Genomic DNA, 24075 nt, shown 5'->3' on the forward strand with positions numbered 1-24075 from the left:
TATACTTCCGATTTCATGCCTGTCTGTTCGCGAATATAACTCCTCCGTTATTAAAACAGATAGATTGATAAATGAGGTGTCGAATGAAAGCTTATAACCCAAGGATTGTATTAAAAATGAGAAATTTGACCTGAGAGTGACAGAATAAACTGTTTCATTTATGGATACCCTCCTTTATCGGGAGCTTGTGTCTTATATACAGGCTAGCCGAGTTAAATCTTTTTATAAATAGGGTAGTCTTTTTTTCTAAACTTTAACGTCCGATCAATAGTTTTGGTAATTTGATACTAGGTCAATCGTTGAATAATGATCAAAAATCAGGTATAACAGTATTTAGTACGTATTATATACTTACGGGAAAGTACTTAGCTAATTAATAAAAAAATTTTTACACTATCAATTTTTTTGAGAACATACACCTGTTTGCCTGTTGTACATAACAGTATTTGACCATCGTCACTCTCTTTGACTTTATCCCTATGCGGAGTCGGTTTCATTAATTGCATTTCTACAGCTTCTATTTTGGGCCATATCAAAATCAATCAAATTTACGGGCATGTCCTCAATGTCCTGTCTAACCGTCTCTCCCAGGTATTCTTTGGTCTTCCACTCCCACTCCTTCCAGAAACCCGCAGATCAGCAATTCTTCGTATTGGGTGACTAAAGTCTCGATGTTGAACATGATCGAACCGTCTTACCACATGCTCTCTTATTTTGACATCAATTGGTGCCACCCCTAGACTTCCCCTTATAACTCATTCGTAATGTTATCCTTTTTTGTCACCACTCATCCATCTCTCATTTCTGCCACTTGCATTCGTTGCTCCTCTTTTAAGAATATAATATATATAATCTAAAACTTTCTACCTAACGGTGTAAGGTGTTTAAAAAATACATTTCATGCATCTATATCGTATACCTACCTACAAATCGTCTCCACTCTTGCTTATTCTTAGCCTTTCGTTTCGATTCAGTCCAAGTTGTATTTTTCTTCTTCAGAATTTCTACCGCTTCATCGTTCCAGGTTTTCTTTGGTCTTCCTTTTCCTCTCTTATTTTGTACTTTTGCCTCCCATACGCATTTTACTGTGTCTATTATCGTTCATTCTACACAAATGTCCAAACCATTTAAGCTTGTTCTTATCTAGTATTTGTGTTATTGGTTCGACTTGTAGTTCTTCTCTGACAATGCTGTTTCTTATACTATCGCGTCTTGTAATTCCTTTCACTTTTTTTAGGTACTTCATGTCCATTGAGTTTATCCTACTTTTCGATGATTGTGTTAGCACCCAGCTCTCACTACCATAGGTAAGGATTGACCTGAAGATCGTTTTATATACCATCATCTTTGTCATGCTGCTTACTTCTTTCTTTCCAATGAATGCTCTGTTTAGGCTATGGTACATTCTGGACGCCATGGTTATCCCTTCGTTGACTTCTTCTTCTGATCTTCCTCCATTCTCTATTTTCACCCCCAGGTATTTATATGCTGTTACTTGTGCTAGTTTCTTGTTATTTATCTCTATATTTACTTGTTTATCCTCATTTCCCATGACCATTATCTTTGTTTTCTCCATGTTTATTTTCATATTTCTTTCTTCCAGCTCCACTTTCCACATTATTAGGATCCTTTTGAGGTCATCTTCGTTGTGTGCTAATAACATCAGGTCGTCTGCAAATGCACATACTGAAATTCCTATGGGTTCTAGTCTGTGGTAACCAATGTGTAATTTGCGTGTCTTTGTTTCCATTGTTTTTATGATGTCATCCATGAGTACAATGAACAGTGGGGCTCAGTACTCCTCCCTGCTTCATTCCATCACTTATCGCAAACGTTTCGGAATGGGTATTATCTTTCCTGATGTAGCATTTGTTATGTTTATATAAGCTTTGTATAGCCTTCCTCAGTTTGGGTTCAATATTTCTTCGTTCGAGACTTTCCTATACTTTATATTGTGAAACTTTATCGAAAGCTTTTCTATATCTATAAATGCTGCATATACTTCAGTTTTCGTAGTTCTGGTTTTTCTGTATCTTGCTTGATCGTAAAGATGTGGTCTTGGGTACTTTGTCCTTTTCTGAAACCACTTTGTGGTTCTGCTAGGTTGTGTTCAACTATTGAACTAAGTTTCTTGTTTAATAATATGTATTCATATGATTTTGACACCACACTTAACAACGTAATACCTCTGTAGTTGCCGCAATTTCTTGTGTCACCTTTCTTGAGAATGGGTAATATAATTCCAGTTGTCCAATCTTCTGGTACAGTACCCAAGTGCCAGGCTTTGTTGAGAATTTCTGTTAACATCTCTAACCCTGCCACCCCTAGATTTTTCAGCATTTCAGCATTCTTACTTTTATGCCAAGAGAAATGTTGTGGCTCTTGAAAAAGGCCCCCATACGGTTAAAAGTAGATCTAGCTTCTCTAATGTGCGCCCTTATTTCTTGGTTGTTGGTCCATTCTTCATTTTTTATGGTGCCGGAATAATTGTAGTGCCTCACTCTTTCTACAGGGGTTTGGTTGATGTAGAGTTGACCTCCTGTTATCTTTTTCTTGCTAATGATTTTTGTCTTCCTTACGTTTATATTTAGTCCATATTGTTGACAGTAATACGTGATTTTATTCATAAGGACAAAGGACTTGTAGGTCTTCTAGGTTGTCCGCAAATACTATGGTGTCATCTGCATACCTGATGGTATTTAGAGGTTCCCGTTTAGTAGAATACCTTTTTCAGTTTCGTGCAAAGCTTCGATAAATATTCTTTCAGAGTAGAGAATGAAAATGAGAGCGGACAAATACAGCCTTGCCTCACTCCACACATGATTTTCACATAAACGGTGTGTTCACCTTCAACTCTGAGGTTATAACTATAATACTGAATTGAATAACACATTTGATTGAAAAAGATTTATTATACAATGAAAATACAAACATTCTTCAAAAAAGCGTTTTTCCAAATTTGGATATAAGTTAAATTTGCTGTTTGATCCAAAGACATCCCAACTAAGAATTTAAACCAAAATTTGGTCTAAAAACAATGTGTATTAAGCTACACCAACTAGCTAATATATACGACTTGTAAGCTAATCTACATTTGATAACTAAAATTCAAACATAACAAAATTCTAGCTTAAAACTCCTATCCTATATACGTGAAATATAAACAAATATTAAATAACATTAAAGAATAATACGTAATACTTATCACAGATAAATAAAAAATGCAATCAACCTAAACGTGAGTATTCTTAAAGATCTTACGCTACTAACAAGTACGGGGTGTTTTTAAAGCAATTGTCTTTTTAACCGTCAGAGCATCAAGTTTTTTTGCGACGTTGTTTACCAAGCGGGGACCCAAAAGGACCCGTTTGTTTATTGACTTTTTTGTCCTAATATATTTTTTGTTACTTTAGGCCCTAAATACACGTGCAAAATTCAATATTAAAAGTTTTTATGTTGTTCTGAAGCTATTTCCTTGTGGCATTTTTGTAATCAACTATTTTAAATGGGAAATAAGCCACGATTGTACTAAAAAATTATGTTATTAACGTTTCGACGTCCAAATCGGATGCCGTTGTCAAAATACAAAATATTAATATTTTTTGTTTAATTTATTACTGTATTTTGTATTTTGACAACGGCATCCGATTTGGACGTCGAAACGTTAATAAAATCATTTTTTAGTATAATTGTGGCTTCTTTCCCATTTAAAATAGTTGATTAAAAGTTTTTATTTTCTTAAACAAAATAGTTTTGATGAAGAACTGAAGATTTCACTAAAAATAAACATGTGTGTTTTAAAGTTTTATTATTATTTATTTTATTTATGGATCATACGTTTTACAACTGTTTCCTTCTCTTTGTGTTAATTACAAACAAACTTCTTGCAATCGTCGCAACGGGAGTTGCCCTTTCTATCGACATTTCTTGGGCAAAAATAGCATCTGGATATTTTACATTGTCTAGATTTTCTGGTACTACTTGGGTGAAATTGTCTTTTAAGGTCACTCCACAAGCTTCTGTAGCATTTTTGACATATTTGTGAAGCCCATTACTACTAGATAATCGATTTTGCATATTGGGTTTTATCAATTCATAGAGTCCCAAACTTTATTTCATATGTGTGCTGCCATACCGTCAATTATTTCTTACTCTCACAACTAAAATTCAAAACCGAGCAAGAGCACATAATATCAATTAAATATTTACTGCAAATTCTAAAGTGGAAGTTGAAAAAAGCAAAGACAAAAGATTTGAAGTCGATAGAACACTAAATTTATGTCTAACGTTAAACGCCAAGCGGGTCCCAAAGAGACCCCAGCGCATATTTTATTGAATAAAAAAAGAATGTGTGTGTACTTTGTACGCACGTAAGAAGTTATACTTCTATTATATGATTTCTTAAAAATAAATATACTTTAAACAGTTTGTTTTAATTTTTTTTTAAACATCAAACTAATTTTGTGCTTACCGCTTTCAAAAAATAAAAAAAGGTATAGGATTGCTCCGGATTCGAACTCAAGACCTCTCGATCTCTGGCCGAATGCTATACCAAAGACGCTACGAGGACTGTGTCTGTATCGGTTCGGACGTACCTAATGACAATTCACGGTAACAAACAGTCAAGGTTGAAGTATAATAAATATACAATAAAATGTTTTAATAATACTCATCTTACTCCTGAGGAAGACAAATCCAAAGACACAAAAATTATAATAAATATATTTACTAAAAACACTAATATATTCTTTTCACATATTTTCTTGCACTGATATATTTATACCTAACTTGAAAGAACTAAACGCCATACTGTCTGTGTGCGCATGCGCGCAGTATTATGAAATTTTACTTTCAATCGCGCCTAAAGAAGTATAACTTCAAAAACAAATATTTTTGAAAAGTGTTATAAAATTAATATTTAAAAAGGTTAAAATGACATATTACAAAAGACATCTTAAAAAAAATTGTGGTAAAAAGTTATTTAGAAAACTTGCTGTGGTCTCTTTGGGACCCCACTTGGTGCTCTAAGGGTTAATATGTTGCTGTGAAAAAGGAAGTATCTTATACAATTTTAATCCAGCCAGTATCATTATCATTGTCGGATTGGTGGCCAAAATTCTGGAAACTTTACAAAAATTGTTTTTCCAGTAACACTCGTTTAAGATCGTGATTTATTCAGTTTATCGATACAGTTCCATTTGTATTTTATTGCATTACATAATTTCTTAATGGAAACGGATTCTAGTGAAACTTCGAAAATTCGAACTTTGTGAATGGCAACACTGTATCGCGTTAGAATGGACCGTGATAGTCTGACGTCAAATCAATGTTGGCTACTCTGGAAAGGTTTCCAAACAAAACAAAAATCTGTCAAAAATTCACACGTGGTGTATTTTCGTTTTTATAATTGGAATATATTGCTTGTAGAATACTTATTTAATTTTTACAAAATGATAATGTGTTGGGTACCCGATTGTAATCAATACTCATAGTATATTTCCCACCATATTTCCAAATAGGATTGGTTAAGATCCTGAAGAAACGCAGTGAGTACTATTGTAGTGTGTAAATCCTTGATTTTGTGTAGGGACATTTATAAAATTAAAAGCAATATGATTGATATGACTAACAAGAATTGTGTCTTTAAAAAAATGTGCAGATGATTTTTAAAACAAAATAAAATTAAAAATGATTACACAAACAACGTGTATAATCAATTGACAGACGTCAAACGTTTGCTTTGTTTGGAAATCTTTTTGATGTTTTGACGTCACACTATCACGGTCCATTTCGTTAGTCAGGCAAGGACAGGTGGCGTGATTTAGTCGTCCAATTGAAAGCGTTTAGTACAATTACGTACGACTTCAGGTAGTTGTTATTTTTTTAATTGTCGGAAAAGAACACCTCATTGACGATTCAACAAAAATGGCTCCACGAAACCCAAAAGCCGTTACCAAAACTGGTTGCCAGGAAAGAGAGCCAAAGCAGTTACCCTTTGTGAAGGCTATATTATGGTGTACCACTCAGGAAATGACGATGGTCAACTTATATATGCGGTTAGAATAATCGTGTCTCCCCAATTACGTTAATATGTTACAAATGTTATACCTATTTCTGAAAGATTAATAATAATCCAACTGAATAATAGCCCCGTCAAATTAAATATATTACAAGTGTATGCCCCCACGAGCGATGACAGGCCGATACGGCCTATTGGATAATTTTTTTTAAAATTTCAACATACAATTTACACTAGAAGTTTGTTGTTTCATTAGTAAGTTTTTATAATAAAAGCTGTTTCCACTTCTAACAAAAACCAAAACAATATTTACCTTACAGGTTCACACACTAGGTGAATTAGTCATGATACGGGTTGCAATTTAGCATTCGAACTGAACTAATATTCTGATGCAACACGAAATAATGTTAATTATAATTTTCCGTTAAAAACTCCCAAATATGTAGCGTTAAATCTTTTAAAATAACTGTCTTTTGTTTGTGAATATATATAATAGGAATGTGACTTCTTTATATGGAAACATCGCCATATTGTAACGACCACTTCTCGTAAGCTACAAGGCTTTGCGGTGACACGCTACGTCTAATACGTTTTAGCGAATCCAAAAAGTCATTTATCGTTATGCTTCTGACAGCGTTTGGATCCAGTTGTTTAACTTGTTCCGGCTGTAATTCTGAAAACAAAAAGTAATGATTAGCATTCAATTTTATAGAAAAATCAAGTGATTTTATTGTCTTATGTGGTCAATGAAGCTCTAAATTTGAAAAAACCGCGGAGTGCTACCATTTAAATGGGGGCGTTTTTGAGAAAGAGGCGATTTAATCACTAGGCTCAGGGAGAATTAGGGTGAGTTCTATGCACTTTTGTTACAAAGACGTCTACAGAAAAATTGTTCCAGGTTAAATTTACTATCGAAATATCGCATTTTAAAGTCAAAATTATTTTTTTTACAAAAATATATCCAAAAGAAAAGAAAGAAAAAAACACGAAAGAAAGCAATTTTCTTTTCTGTCCCATAACTTTTTTTCCACAGGGATATAGGTATAGGCGTTGCTTCAGCGAAAAATAACTTCCATCCTCGTTCTTTAAAATGACGTTTAGTAGAAGTCTCTACGATTTATAGTTTCCAAAATAGGATTTTTCAAAGTTTGCCGCTCACAGCATTTTTGAGCCATTTTCCCCATTATTTCGCAAACATTGTTCTGTAACTTTTTTCTACATATTTCTAGGTATATGCAATGGTACACGTAGTAGAAAGAGAAGTCAATTACCTTTAAAATGGTCTATTGTATAAGGTTGTACGACTATTCTTAAGCAAGTTATGCTTTTTCAAGGTTTTATACTTTTAATGATTTCTGATAATTTTTTATGATTATTTTTTAAATTTCTCATTATGACTTTTTTTCTTGTACATTTAGGTATATACATTGTAAAATAAAAAAGCATATTTTCCTTACTTTAAAATGGTGTATTGCAAACAATTCTAGGACGAAGATATCCGTAGGATATCCAAGGGTATTCGCAATTTGAGAAAAATTTTAAAATTTTAAATTTTTTTCAATTAGAAGAATATAATTGCATATTATAACATAATTTTTAATTTAAAATAAATTTTCTTTATAAAACTTTTCGATATTGTGAAATATAAAGGTACTTTACTCTTGGTTGAAATTCATATTATTTAAAATACCTCGTACACTATTGATACAATTTTATATCTAATGATTGCATCTTAGGTTTTAGACTACGCAGAGCATTTTATAAACAATACTTTTTTTCATAACGTTAATACTAAAAAAGTTTTCCATATGGTTCCAACTTAGTGGGACCCATTGCATGTGTATATGTCACACTTTGAAAAAGAATATCTTGTTTAAAAATAGTCCTAGAATTTTTTACAATACATCATTTTAGAGTAAAGAAAATAATCTTTCTTTTTTAATGCACAATATATATACCTACATACAATAAAAAAAGTTATAACGAGGCATTTAAAAATAATCGTAAATATATCAAAAATCATTAAAAGTATAAAATTTTGAAAAACTATATCTTGCTTAAAAATAGTCATACGACCTTATAAAATAGACCATTTTAAAGGTAAGTGACGTCTCTTTCTACTAAATGTACCATTGCATATACCTAGAGATGCGTAGAAAAAAGTTAGAGAACAATGTTTGCGAAGTAATAAGGAAAATGTCGCAAAATCTCTGTGAGTGGCGAAATTTGAAAAATCATATTTTGGAAACTATAAATTACAGGGACTTTTACCGAACTCTATTTTAAAGAGGAAGGAAGGAAGTTTTTTTCTGTGAAGCAATGCCTATACCTGTATCTCCGTGGAAAAAAGTTATGGGGCAAAAAACAAAATTGCTATCTTTAGTTTTTTTTCTTGATTTTCTTTTGAATATATTTTTGTAAAAAAAAAAGTATTTTTTACTTTAAAATGTGATATTTCGATAGTACATTTAACCTGGAACAATTTTCCTGTAGACGTGTTTGCACCAAAAGTGCATTGAACTCACCCTAATTCGCTCTGTGCCTAGGGACTAATTCACCCCTTTCTCAAAAACGCACCACTTTAAATGGTAGCACTCCGCGGTTTTTTCATATTTAGAGGTCCATTGACTATATCAAACAATAAAATCCCGTTAACGTTGTAGTTCCTTTCTAAAATACATAATCAATAGCCTAATAAATAACAAAACTAATTCAGATTTAGAAAAAAAAAAGTAGAAAACAATCACCATTCTATTCAGTTGAATTCTGTTTTTGCCCCCTTTTCGTATCTCTTGTCTTTTAATAATTAGACTCTGTCGCGAGATTTGGTCCACTTCAAACAATTAGGCGTGCACGTCATAGATTTAATGACATCCTAACCCAATGGTAAAAACTTGAGTAAAAACAAATTCAACAGATTTTCCTCATATATTAGTTTTTTCGCTAATGTCAAGTTTAGCAAGAAAGCGCTGTTGCCAAATAAAAAACATATTTATTTACCACGGAAACTACCGGCTATAATACTATTTCTCTTTGTCTTTGAGAGTGTGAAACAAATATAACTATCTGTACTAAATGTCAAACTCCTGCAGAAGGTTGTGTAAGATTTTTGTTTATAGATGTGAAGATGGTTGAAATATAAACTGTCCTATAAAACTGTCTACACACTAAATTCCGTTACTTTAGTTTCTCGATTTGATTTTGATTCAAATTGTTGGATATTTCAATTGAATGGATTAAAACAATAATATTTTCGTCTTCCTAGATTATGATTTGAAATAGTTATTTTTCTACAAGCACTATTCAAAATGCACTTTTCTGTACAGTTTTATGTTAGCAAACTTGATATTTTCTCACAGTATTGGGACCGTGCAAATTCGGCAAAGCGACACCTGGTTTCTACGCTCAGCAACATTATTTGCACTTTTAATTATATTGGCCAATTATATTAGTTCTGGTTACTGGATAATTGTCAAGGCCATAGTCCAAAAAAATAATAAGAAGAAAAAATATATTCAGGTTATGTTATTAAAACGTAAACAATTGTATGTAGTAAATAAAATTAGTTATTGAAATGCCGTACTGCAAGCAAACTACAATTAATTAAATTTACCTTTATACAGTATGTCCCTGTAAGTTGTATCCATAGGAAAACTTTTTTATTATTAATTTTACGAAAAAAAGTTATTCTTTATAAAAAGCTCTGCATGGTCCAAAACCTAAGATTTAACCATCAAATATCAAATTATTTGAATATTATACGAGGTATGTCAAAAAGTTTGAATTTCACTCAAGAGTAAAGTAGCTTTATTTTTCGTAATATTGGAAATTGCTATTATGAAAAGTTGTTTGGAATTAAAAACTATATTCTAATATGCAATTACATCCTTCTAATTGAATTTTTTTTTTAATTACGGATAACTCATTATTTTTTCAGTTATTTTAATTCTGATAACTCTTTTATTATTAATTTTACGAAAAAAAGTGATTCTTAATAAAAAGTTTTGGATGGTCTAAAACTTAAAATACAACCATCTTATATCAAATTTTATCAATTTTATACGAGGTATGTCAAAAAAGATAAATTTAGATCAAAAGTAAAGTACCTTTATAGTTCAGAATATTTCAATAAGAAGGATGTAATTACATACTGAAACATAGTTTTTAATTCTAAATAACTTTTCATAATAACAATTTTCGATATTGTGAAAAATAAACGTATTTTACTCTTGAGCGAAATTCATATTTTTTGACATACCTCGTATAAAATTGATAAAATTTGACAAAAGATGGTTGTATTTTAGATTTTAGACCATGCAGAACTTTTTATTAAGAATCACTTTTTTTCGTAAAATTAATAATAAAAGAGTTATCTGAATTAAAATAACTGAAATTAATGTTAGTTATCCATAATTAAAAAAAAAAAAAATTTCAATTAGAAGGATGTAATTGCATACTAGAATACAGTTTTTAATTCCAAACACTTTTCATAATAGCAATTTTTTGACATACCTCGTATAATATTCAAAAAATTTGATATTTGATAGTTAAATCTTAGGTTTTGGACCAAGCAGAGCTTTTTATAAAGAATAACTTTTTTTGGTAAAATTAATAATAAAAATGTTTTCCATTATGGATACAACTTACAGGGACATACTGTATAATAATTGCATATAATATCAATATTGTGGAGCAATATATAATTTTTCTTCTTCATTGACAGTAGATATGAAATATACGTCAATTTGATAATTTCAATTGACAATGAATTATTTAAGAAAGTTACAATATTTCTCCGCTATTCTCGCACGATCGTTGCTCGTATCCACTCCAAGTACTTGCACACCGCGAATAAGATATTTGACATTAGTGTGCAGAAAAGTGACATTTCTGTGCCGGAAAGTTCTTTTCTGCACAGTTGACTACCTCATTCTGAGTAACGTCATATTCTGTTTACATCCGTGGTTAAAGTTTAGACAAATATATAACCTATAAGACAATTATTATATTTAACTATAGAATAGAAATTAAATTATGGATGTTACAATTGTTTTATTTTACAATTTTATTATTGATAAACATTTTATAATTATTAATTAACCGACAAGGATTTAGCAACCTCAACAAGATACGTCGAATGAAGTAGGTTTGGTGGAACTCCGTGACTGCATAAATATAACGTCAAATGTGACATTACTTTGTAATAATTATTTAAAATAGTTTAAATTCAAACAAATTAAGGCTAAGTTAATATTTTAACTGATTTCTGTGTAATTTGTTTAGGAATAATGAATTTAAATTGATTAGTATTAATTAAATACAGTTTAAAATTTATAATTTATTATTATATCTTCGTATTACTAAATCTTCGTTTGGAAATTGTGATTTTTATTTTGAGCAAAAACTGTGGTTGTAGAAAAAGTATAGTGTGTAACACGTGCAGAAAGGTAATTTCTCACTCGTTTGAATTGCGGTACTCGCTTGCGCTCAAGTTCTATGTATAATAATCACGAAGGTACGTTTTTTCTGTCACTTCCAACTTTACTGCGTTAGAGAGAATTTGATAATCGAAAAAAGGGTTTGGGATGAACTGTAAATACGAAAGAGAACTACGTAATATGTTTATAGAGTATAAACAGGCTTTGATAGTGTAAAAAGAGACAAAATGTTGGAAGACCTTCGTAATCTAGGTATACATAAAAAATATATCAGCCTCATAAAAATGACGTTGCAGGTTTCAAAAGAGTAGATGGAGAACAAACTGACTCCCCTAATTCATATCAATGTGGGAGTGAGACAAGGCATCAACCATGCTGTGTAACCATGATATAATGAAACCGAAGATATGACACCACGCAGCTCCTGGTGACGTCAATACGTGACAATTCCGACATTTTGTCATTTGTTGTTGTTTGTTTCCATGGTTTGTTTCTGCTATTTATATATACAGGTTGTTAGCTTTCAACGATTGTTATTAGTATTTAATATGTCATCGGGTTTGCAAATACAACATAATTAACATATTTTTGTTTATTAAAGTTAATAAAAAGTGTTTTGTTAAATGTATTCTATTTTTTATTTAACCCAAAAACCTATTAAAGCTTGAAAAGGAAGTATTAAGTTTATGTTGAAATTTAGTATTAACAAGAGCTCTGGATAATAGGTAAGAGACATAGAATAAATCATCTAAGAATCATAGCTACAACCTGTCCAACTTCCAGTTCAAACAAGAAAGAAAATTGACAAAAAGGCAATCAAACGTTATTTGATTAGTTTAGACGAAGATACAGAATTTTAGATAGAAGAATACCTCCTTATAGAAAATAATTATAAAAATTACCATGATTATATAGCTATTTCTCAATTAGAACAAAATGAGATCGATAATGAAATAATTATCTCACAGAATGGTGAAGATGACCATAAAAGAATCGGTAGATATGGAAACAGGAAGATATAACCTAAGAAATTGTGATCAAACTAAAAAGCCTTCACACAAATTTCCACTGCAGAACAAGTTACAGATGTGATGACCAAACCTCTAACGAAAATAAGATTCCACATCCTCTCAAAGACGGGACCGATGTAGATGCGAAAAACCTTTTTAATAACGGAAAGTGTTGAAATTTAGTAGGTATTAATATGGTTTTTCTCATTGTATTCAGTGAATGTCATATTAGTGTGATAATAATTTTAATGAAAACATCACTATTTTAAGTGCACATTTGCCTATTTTATCTTCAATAAATCCATAATGCACAAAAGTTTATATCCGTTACTTTATCACTACGTTTCGTAAAAAGAAATTTAACATAAATAATCCGTAATTTTGTTACCAGATTGCTTCCACTCTTCATGTTATCCATAGATTATTTCAAATTGGCGCCGCTAACTAGTCACGTATTGACGTCATGCGCAGAACCGAACGAATTTGAAACACTTTGGTGTCATATCTCCTAACCTAAATTTATTGTATCATGCTGTGTAACCTAGCCCTTGAGGCAGTCATCAGAAAAATCAATGTAACCGGTCATATAAATACCAAAACAGTACAAACTACTGCATATACAATGTAGCTATCATTAGTCGGAGCACGCAACGACTAATGGAAGCGTTCAAGGAAATTGATTCTGAAAAAAGAAAAAGAGGGCTTAGCAAAAACGAAGTACATGACTGTCAAAAGAACATCTGATAATGAAAATAACATCACAATAGACAACTATACTATTGAACGTGTGGATGCCTTCACATATCTGGACAGAGAAATCAATCAAAGAATTCCATAAGTAGCGAAATTATTGCACGTATTTCCAGTGGGAGAATCCTACATACTATGATAATAAAAGATTGATGACATCGGAATTATTAGAAAAAAGAACCAAAATGACTATCTACACATCATTGATTAGATCCGTAGTAACTTGTTGAAAAACCTGGGCAATGACAAAAAATATAAAGCTTAAGTCAGGACATTCGAGAGAAATATACATACTGAGAAAGGTATATGGCCCGCTGCAAGAGGAAGACGCCACATGGAGAATCAGGAGAGACGACGAAGTTAATGAAATGAATGGAGGGTATTAGTCGAGGAAATGAAACTGAAAAAATGGCAAAACCTCGCAATTTTTTCGTCCAGCATCGACTTGTACAAAAATTTGGGATTAGGCTCATTTCACCCTCTAGTTCATTTTCTATATTGAGCTGTTGTACGCTTTTGGTTTTTTAAGGGTGAAAACTGCCCCTTATTATAAAAAATTATAAAATAACATTTTAAATTTTAATATTGTCAACATTTGGTGCTTATTAGTCACATAATGATTGTTTTATGCGTTAAGATATAATATGTTTCGACCCTTAAACCACCCTTGTTGGAGCTATATATAAAAAATTTACTTATCCTAAAAGAATAATTTCGGCTTGCATCAATACATAAAAATTTGGGATTAGGATCTTCTCACCCTGTACTTCATATTCTATATCATGCTCAAGGGCGTTGATTATTTTTAGGGGTTTAAACTACCCCTTATTGTCAAAAATTATATAAAAACATTGTAAACTTTAATATGGGTAAAATTTGGTTTTGATTGGTTAAATAATGATTATTTTATGCTTTAGGACAGCGGTTCTCAATATTTTTGTGTCATGTTCCACCAAATACTTTTTATGATTTTTGGTACCACCTAACTGAAATACATATCTAACTAGGTGATCTAATTAACTATAATAGTGGTGCTGATTTTGGCTGTTTTTGCGTTTTTTGTACCACCTCAAAAAATGAAATGTACCACCAGTGGTACATGTACCACAGATTGAGAACCGCTGCTTTAGGATATATCACAATATTTCAACCCTTAAAAACCACCCTTAATAACATTGCAGTTTTTATAAGTAGATAATTTAATAAATCTATACAGAAAAAAAGTAGAATTAAAGAATTACAAAAACATTTATTCATACAAAAATACGAATTTACAAATATGTACAAATACAAATAGTTTTTTAGTCATCTTCCAGTATACGAACCGGTTCTGTGGTATTATATACACTGAAAATAAGCGGACTATACGAATTTTTCTAAAAAAAAATTCGTTTTATAAACATAGCTCCTTCATTTTTGGCGATAAGAAGTTTTTTCAAAACTGATTTTGTAGTATTTTTGAAGAGCTATAAGACTATGTAAATTAAATTTCGTAATATCTCTTAGTTTTTAATTGGGGTGGGTTTAAAGGGCTCGGATAAGAAAGGTTGCTCGTAAATAGAGGTTTTAAACAGATATATCTCGATAACTATTCACTGTAATGAAAATCTATGCACAAGGAAATTTTAGTTATTAAAAAAGCTACAATTTAGTAGTCTATCATTTTTTTTCGTATCTCCAGTATTTTCTGAGAAATTTTGAAGAAAAAGGTAAAAAATACGAAATTGCAAAAAATCTTTTTTTTAACTCCAATTTTTCTAAAATTGGGCATTTTAAATAGGTCAAACTTCTTGAGTATATTGATAATACAAATATAAAAGGAATTACAGAAAGGTGATGACCAATTTTTAATTAGGGGGTTAGTTAGGGGGTTGTTTTCACTGATTTTATCGCAGAGACAAGCAAATACCGACCGTTTTTTTGATCATAAGTCGCTTAATTTTTATGCTAGAAACTTTTAATTATTATTTTTTAAAGTTTAACGAACCAGTTTTGTGGTATTATACATGCATTGAAAATGTTCCATAAGCGAACTATTCGAATATTTAAAAAAAAAAATCGTTTTATAAACATAGCTCCTTCATTTTTGACGATAAAAAGTTTTTTCAAAAATGATTTTGTAGGGATTTTGAAGAGCGATAAGACTGTGTAAATTAAATTCCGTTAGATCCCTTAGTTTTTAATTGGGGTGGGTTTAAAAGGCTCGAATAAGGGGGTGTTTGCTCGTAAATAGAGGTTTTAAACAGCTATATCTCGCTAACTCTTCAATGTAATGAAAATCTATGTACAATATAATTTTAGTTATTAAAAAAGCTACAATTTAGTAGTCTATAATTTTTTTCGTATCTCCAGTATTTTCGGAGATATTTTGAAGTAAAAGGTAAAAATAACGAAATTGCAAAAAACCTTTTTTCCTTTAAACTCCAATTTTTCTAAAACTTGGCCTTTTAAATAGGTCAAACTTCTTGGGAATATTGACAATATAAATATACAACGAATTGCAGAAAGGTGAAGACCAATTTTTAATTAGGAGGGTAGTTAGGGGGTTATTTTCACTGATAATTTCGTAGAGAAAAACAGGTACCGCCTTCTTTTTTCATAAGTCGCTCTATTTTCATGTTAGCAATTTTGTATTATTATTCTTTGAAATTTTTCATTGTATACTTGAAAAAAGACAATTTAAGTTTTCCTCAAAAAATGCAAAGTTTTCCCGTTATTTGGCTTTGAATATTTCAAATTATGAATTTGACGAAATAAGCTAACTTTTAACATGCCGTATCTCGGTTTGTGTTGGTCGTAAAAATATTACAGAAAAGGAATTTGATTTTTGTTACTAAAAGGTACAATTTTATATCTACAGTTTTTTTATTAAATGCATATTTTCGAGTTATTCTCAAAAAACCTTCTAAAAAAGTCGATATTTTCGTTGAAAACTGTTACTTTCAACCGCGAATAACGAAAAATATTAGTTTTACGAGGAAAATGTAAAAAAAACATTTTTTCTTAGAATTACCTTTTTCATCGATTTATATGGTTAAAATGTAATAAAAAATTCCCACCCCCGAGATGGGGTTGCAACCACCCCCAAGGTGGTACAGCGGCATGATATAGAAAATGATCCTTGGATTATTCCCTACCTTCTGTGAAGATTTCAAGTAAATCCATGCTGGACGAAAAAATTGCGAGCCAAAATGCTTCATTTGCTGGCCTATATGGTTTTGTAAGATTTGTGAAAAGTTAAAGACTGTCATGGCTGGGCCATAGCTAGGCAGGACATAGCCAGACAGGCAAGGACCCATCGAGGATTAAGATGCCAAAACAAGCAGAAGAAGAAAGGAGTAATTTGAATCGAATATCGATCGTGTTTTGAACTGTAATTTTTATAAATGTAAATGTATATGTATTTACCAACGAATTGAGTACCTACTCACGAATTGAGTACTACGAATCAACGTTCATTTGATCTTTTACCTAGATAAATTGACGTATTGTAGGATGCAAATTTTAGATGCCCCATGTCTATGCAAGACGGGGTAGACCAAAGCTGAGGTGGATAGACGGGGTAACACAATATGCCGAGAAGATCGGAGTCGGCAACTGGAAAATGCAAGCAAGGGAGAGAGCAGAATGGCGTAGAAAGCTTGAGAAGGTCGAGGCCCTCTAAGGGCTGTAGCACCAAGATGATGATGATGATGATGATGTATATGCATTTATCACTCTTTTAATATCACTCTTTTAATTGTAGAATGTATAGGTGAAATTTAGAATTTTTTTTCCGACCTAAGACATCTTTTAGATTTTTATTTTTAAATATTATTTATTTGGAAATGGAGTCTCTTAGGTTTCGCCTATTTTTTCCTATAATTTTTATTTTTATAAACTTACCTCTAATGGGACCGAGGGCAGCATCTTTGGCAAGAGCAGTCAGATCACTACCGGAGTAACCTTCAGTCAATGTCGCCAACCTCTTTAATTCTTGTTGCGTTAACGTACAACCCTGTTTTGCCAATAATTTCTTGAGCAGCTTAGCTCTTGTTTCTAAATTGGGTAAGCTCACATAAACCCTCTTCGGAAAGCGTCGAAGGGCGGCTTCGTCTAATTCTTGCGGTCTGTTTGTTGCTGCCATCACGAGCACCTGCAAATGGGGAAATTATGTAATTCAATGAAAAGTACATTTCGCACCCCGACTTCATTAGTTCCATAACCCTGAAATCGCAAAATTTTCAGGAGAGCAAAAACAAGATGTTATGTGAACTCTCCATTTTTTTCTGCAACTTCGTTATCTAAGTTACGCCCAATTTCATAATGACAGCCTAAAGTACACTTTAACTAATGTAGACTGAAGTACACTTTAGTGTCACACCCGGTTCCATATACTTACAGCTCTTTTCATTCGTAAAAGTAAATTTTAGTGTTTAAATTGGTAGGTTGGTAATGGTAATCGTGTTTGCGTCAATGTTGCCGGGTTTTTGTCGAAATAACTTAATATTTTTGTATCTTACATGTACATAATATGTACATATATGTAGATATAATTTTATATCTTTTGTATCTTAATTGTGTGTAAGTTGTTGTTGGCAAAGTTAGTTGTTACACATTGTTCTGAAGCTATTTCTTTGTGGCATTTTTGTGATTAACTATTCTAATTGGGAAATAAGCCACAATTTAACTTGAAAAATAATTTTATTAACGTTTCGACTTCTACTTCCGACATCGCTGTCAAAGCGGAAGTCGAAACGTTAATAAAATTATTTTTCAAGTTAAATTGTGGCTTATTTCCCAATTAGAATAGTTAGTTATTAAATACGTCTGCAGCGAAAAGAAGTCATTCTGTGAATGTTACTAAAGAGGAGAAAATTTTCTCATTGAAAAATATAAAACCAGCAACAAACTACACTTGAGTCCACGATTCTTTACCCGTGCGTACATACTTTTTATCTAGCATCATTCTCTTCCACGCATGAAACTAATGACAAACCAACTACTGCCTGTTATTAAGTAAAAACACATGTTATTTTTATGAAACCTTTAGAATCAGTACATTGAAAAGAGAAAGGTATAACGAAGACGATTGGGGATGTGTTCAGATTTTAAGTATTACAATTTGTGACGTTTCTTTTGTGCTCGTCAATCTGTTGAATCTTTTGTTGTTTTTTTGTCGAATTTTTGCATTTTGAAGTTTTTGATATTACACAAACAGTTGTTTTCACAATTAATTTTATATTGGAGTTTGAAATTTTATGGTAACTATATCATTTTATTTTGCAATTAATTTTTACAACATACAAAGCTAACCTCATTCACACAGTTAAGGAATGTATGTGTTTATGTTTCCACCAAAGTAAATAAAACGACGAAAAGAAAATGTTATTGAATTTTTTTATAAATTGTTTATTTATTTATTAATTACTAAATGTATTAAAATAATTTATTAAACTACTTTAAATGTAGCTGTAATTCTGCACCAACATTTTAAAGCAAAACTTACATTTGACATTCTATTTATTTGATAACGTCAAATTTAATAATACAACCCGCGATCGGAGCCACTTCCTGTCACTTGCAATTGCGTTTAGTAAATTTCAGAATTATTTCGTATGCTTTAAATGATGACGCACGGGTAAAGAACTCTGGACTCAACTGTAAATTGGAATGAGATTAGTTTTTATTAAATATTAGTTTGTTTATATTTGTATGTGTAATTGTGTAATAAAAATTACATGTTCGAATAATTATTCGAACATCTTAAAAACGATTGAAATATTTTAATTCAGACAAATTTAAGTCAATCTTTGAAATGTAACACTGGCAACAGTGTAAATATGTAAGGACAATAGTGTTCTTCTCATAGGCTTTGACGCAGGTGACAGAAAAAAGGCACGTCCGTGATACATACACATTTATAACAGTTATTCCAGTTGTTGATAGATGGCGCTATAATCGAAAAAAAAAAAGATTTAAGTTCACCGATTTACCGATTATTTACCTATTACATATCTATACGACTATAATTTAAAGTTCTTCTGTCTTTCAGTGTGTCATTAACGATGTAATATATGATTTTAAAAATGTAGAGAATCATATCATAGCATGACATTTTAGTTAAAGCTGACAGTTGTCAGAATCGTAATCGTAATTTGGTATAAAAACAAATCAATTGTGTTTATTTCATTTATAAAAAGGTGTGTTCTTTGATTTGTATAGTATCATAAATTGTACAGATTATAGTCGTATAGATAATACATAAAAATAATTTTTGTTCGTTTATAGCGCCATCTATCAACAACTAGAATAAATGTTGTAAATGATTTTAATCACGGACGTACATTTTTTTCTGTCACTTCCAACTTAATGCGTTAGAAAGAAATCGAAAGACTGTGACGCACTGAAAGATGCCTATGAGAAGAAGAATAGTTTTAATGTGATGTGCCTAAAAACACATGTTTTCGCAAGGTCTTCATCTTCACGACTTTAATAACCACCCGCTTTCACCCTCCGTGTACGTGGGAAACCCACACTTTTTAGGCAGTGCGCAGTGCTCAGCGTCATCTCAGACGGTCAACATGCAAGTTGCATGATCCAGACTCCAGAGCACCCTCGCGCTATTGTCGTCTTCTCTAAGAAGTCAGAGTGTGTTTCTAATCTGGAGCCAAGCAACATTCCGTTTGCGCCTCTTAAGTGCCATCTCAGCTCAGACAGTCAACAGTTAGCTTGCGACACTCCGTTGGCCCCCGCGCTGTTGCCATCTCCATTCAACAGTGTAACAAGTGAATCCGTCAAGGACTAAAGTGTTCTTCAGAAGAAAGTGTTCTTTAAAAAGCACTCTCTTTGTTTCGCATCCTCAAAGATTCCGTCAAGGAATCTTACGTCAACAGTGTCAAGTAAGAAGAAGACGCAGACATTTTGAAAGACTTATTTTACTTGTAAGTACTCTGTAGTTAATAGTTTGTTTCTCTTGGTCAACTAGTGTTGCATCCATTTTGTTTACTTCAAGTTTTTCAAAACCTGCTTAATTTTGTAGCCAATTTTATGTACATCCCTATAAATTTTTGCACTAAGTTCGAAATCGTAACAATAATCTAGTGTTGCTAAGCTCCAATGTCGCTTAGTAGTTGTCAACTCCGATAAATAATTTGCGAATTGTCATTATTTTTCGACAAGACAATGTTAGGCATCCAACAAAGAATTTATCTTGTAAATATTGAAGATTTGAAACAAGCAATCATTAATGCCGTCAGAGGAATCACCTCAGGCATGCTAATACACGCTTATAAAGAATTAAAAATAAGGTGTAGAGATGTTTTGAAGTTGGGGGAGGCTACGTCGAATAGTTGTTGTTTTATTTACTATTAGTTTTCCTATTTTCCTCTATTATTGTTTTGTTATTGATATTAAAATTTACTGTTTTCTTTTTATAGGGTTTTAGAACAAGCAAAATATTTATCAAGAATGACAGTTCACAAGATAAATTCTTTGTTGAACGCTTAACATTGTCGAAAAAAAATGACAATTCGCAAATTATTTATCGGAGTTGACAATTACTTAGTTACATTGTAGCTTAGCAACACTAGATTATGTATTGTTACGATTTCGAACTTAGTGCAAAAATGTACAGGTATTTACATAAAATTGGCTACAAAATTGAGCAGGTTTTGAAAAACTTGAATTTTATTTCGATTTATCGGTAAACATTTTTCGCTAAAATTGAAAATAAAAAAGTTTTTCCTCTTGGACACTCCAACTGTGGACACACTGTATATGTATGTTGCTCTCTATCTCCTAGTTTTGTATTGTTTGTTTATATGTATGTTCTTTTCTCTTCATTTGCTAGTTTTGTTGTGCTCCATTTTGTATTTTCTCTACAATAAATAAAAGATTGTAAAATCTCTTTTTGCATTATAGTATTTAAACTTCCACTTTTATTACAGGTAATAAATAGCCTCAGATTTTCTTGCAACCAGCATCCGATGGTAATACGTCTCTTTATTAAGACGTTCTTTAGGTGTGTCCTATTGTTATGTTGTGATATTATTATTATCTCAACATTACATTTACAGGATAATGCTTAGAAAAAAATTGTGGTTAATTTTAATGCCAAAAATATTTGTGAATGCACCAATTTTAGCTAAGACACCAGTACAGGCTGTACTAAATAGATTTGATGAATTTGAAAACAGTGATGGGCTTGAATGCAGAGTTTGATTCTGATTCTACTGAAACCAATCAAGTACAAAGTTTTAACACAGTTTTTTCATAATAATTTATTTCAATTGCTTAGGATTTATTAAAGAATCCATTTCTTTAGATCTTTTATAATTTTTAGATTGTTCAAGCACGGAAGTTTTTTACTTCAACATTAAAGTTTTTTAATTTAATGGTGTCCAGCCAACTGCCGGGAACTATCCCGATTTAGCATAACTGAAATAAAGCTGTTGTTAAATATGATTACCACTACGTACCTTTTCACTTTCTGGATTACTAGGTAGCCCATCAAACTCCACCAGAAATTCCGTTTTCAATCTCCTACTAGCTTCATGTTCATTATTTGATCTTTCCGATAACAAAGAATCTACTTCATCTATAAAAATAATGGAAGGCTGGAGTTCTCTAGCTATCGCAAATAACGCCCGCACCATTTTTTCTCCATCTCCGACGTACTTTGATGTCAAACTCGCTGCACTAATTGAGAAAAATGTGGCCTAAAACAAATCCAATGCATAAATTATACAAGAAATGTGTTTTAAATGCGTATTTTACCGATCAGACGGAGCAAGTTAAAAGACTATAGTAAAAGCCAGAGTTAGTATGCAGTGTTAGTCTTACGGCGCGCATGGATGCCGTTCATGTCGGCACAGTGGTAGGTGCGTGTCAAGGTCCCTATACCATAGGTTGTATGGTAACTTTGACATTGACAAATGAAATATTGTCATCGTGACGTCACCCAGACGATCAATTTTACGAATTGTTTGTAAACATAATAGGATACGTGGTTTGGAGGCTATATTTTGTTATTAAATATCGTTAGTGTTTTAATTTGTGTTTATATCTTGAGATATAATGTATCTATAGATATCATTAAGTGTTTTTAGTATAATAACTTAAACCCAAAACTCTTTTACAAGTGTTAAGATACATTTTAATGTGGTTGTATTAAGTACCTATTTCTTTCTGCTGTATTGTATAGTAAAGAACATTCTTGTATAGAGACATTACAGTTCTGTAATGTCTCTTGCGGTTCTTCACATCAAGTTTACATCATCTGTGTAGGTTGCAATCTGCTTAGACTTATTGAACTATTATATGTAATTGTTTCATATAAAATTATAACCAATATTGCAGCCATCTGAAGATCGTTTGAATAAACAATTATAAACTAAATGAATATATAAAATGGGGAAAATTCCCTTTATTGCACTGAAATTGTATTTTTTATAATTTACTGTTAATGTAAAACTTCACAGGTACCTATTGAATGGAATCATAATGTTTTAATAGTTTTAGATACATATTATAATCCAGTACCTAACGTAATCAGATGCTCTTATGTTAAACTTAAGGGAAAAACTACTAATTTTGATACATAAATCTTTAGTTTAATCTCTTTTTCACCATGGTTTACATGTTAGGAGGAATTTATAATAATGTACTACATGCATTATCCCCAATTCAAAATTATTATATACCTACTCAAAATCATTTAAAAAAGCAAACTGTATTGAACCCATTATTAATATACCTAGGATATTTGAATGATTTAGTCCCATATATACACAAGAAAGAATCTCCTTCTGCTTTAATTAAGTAGTAATGCTATTCTACTGCATATATTTAATTGCAATTATATTCTATGATTTTTGTAACTCTGCAGGTATCTACCACATTTTTTAAAGAATATATGAAATAAATAGTCATTAAAAATCCGAACGTATTTTTTTTAAATATACACATTTTCAATACATTCCTACTTTCCGAGTTCATTTCAATGAGTGAAGTGAATGAATTTGTATGCAGCATTCTGGGTGACGTCACTCCCGCCATTAGATTCTCGACGCTGATTGGTGGAAAGTTACCATGCAACCTGTCTATTTATGAACCTTGGGTGCGTGTATACAACCGTACAGGGGAGTGCATATAGATTTTCACTTCGGAAAAAATCAAACAAAATAGAACTTTTTGTAATTTCATTAAGAAATGTTTAATAAACAACATATCAAAAAGTTCTACTCGAGAAGTGGGTGCTTCATTTTTTATTAAACAAATGAACTAAGAAATTAACTCCGAAAATATCAATTTTAGAAAAAAACTGACTTGACCATTGAAAAATTCAGAAAATTTTACAAAAAAAACATTATATAAAGAATTTTCTAAAATTAAATCTGTATCTTCTATAATTTTTTATTTATAACGCTAAAGTCCCTTCTCACAAACATTCGTGCACTGTAAACTAACGTACGGCGAAGTGCACGATTGAGTTATTTTAATGTAATTCTTTAACTAATTGATCAAATAAAATTTTACAAATTGAACATGAAAGAAGAATAATTCGGCTATCTTATGGTTATAATAGAAAGAAATAAAATGTATGGGCATAAGTACAGTGTGGGCGTAAAGTGAGCCTTACATGAATTTTATTTAAAAATGTGTAACTAATACAATGTTTCTTATGAAACTCTCAATTTTGCACAACTTACCTTTTAAGCATCTTACTAAATGATGTTTTATTAAAAAAAATCTCAAAAATTTAATTCAAATGATATGACGTCTCAAATATTGTAATTTTTGAAATCTTCGTAGTTTTATAGAATTCCCACCACTTTAAGACGGTATTACTCAAGTTTGAACAGATCTATTACAGTTT

At 31.4% G+C, this 24075-nt stretch overlaps 1 protein-coding gene across 3 annotated transcripts in view; it reads right to left on the reverse strand.

Moving 5' to 3' along the window:
• Positions 1-2892: 2892 nt before the first annotated feature.
• LOC114336065 (spastin) overlaps positions 2893-24075 on the reverse strand; it is a 67438-nt gene continuing 46255 nt past the window's right edge. For all 3 annotated transcript variants that reach the window (XM_028286384.2, XM_028286383.2, XM_028286382.2), the window contains 3 exons: positions 21677-21916; positions 17103-17352; positions 2893-6692 (listed from right to left, as the gene is read on the reverse strand). In XM_028286384.2, the coding sequence (XP_028142185.1) occupies positions 6529-6692; positions 17103-17352; positions 21677-21916 (654 nt within the window). In that variant the 3' untranslated portion in view covers positions 2893-6528. The remainder of the gene's footprint in view (positions 6693-17102; positions 17353-21676; positions 21917-24075) is intronic.

Source organism: Diabrotica virgifera, chromosome 2, assembly GCF_917563875.1.
Source record: "Diabrotica virgifera virgifera chromosome 2, PGI_DIABVI_V3a".
Lineage (NCBI taxonomy): Eukaryota > Metazoa > Arthropoda > Insecta > Coleoptera > Chrysomelidae > Diabrotica > Diabrotica virgifera.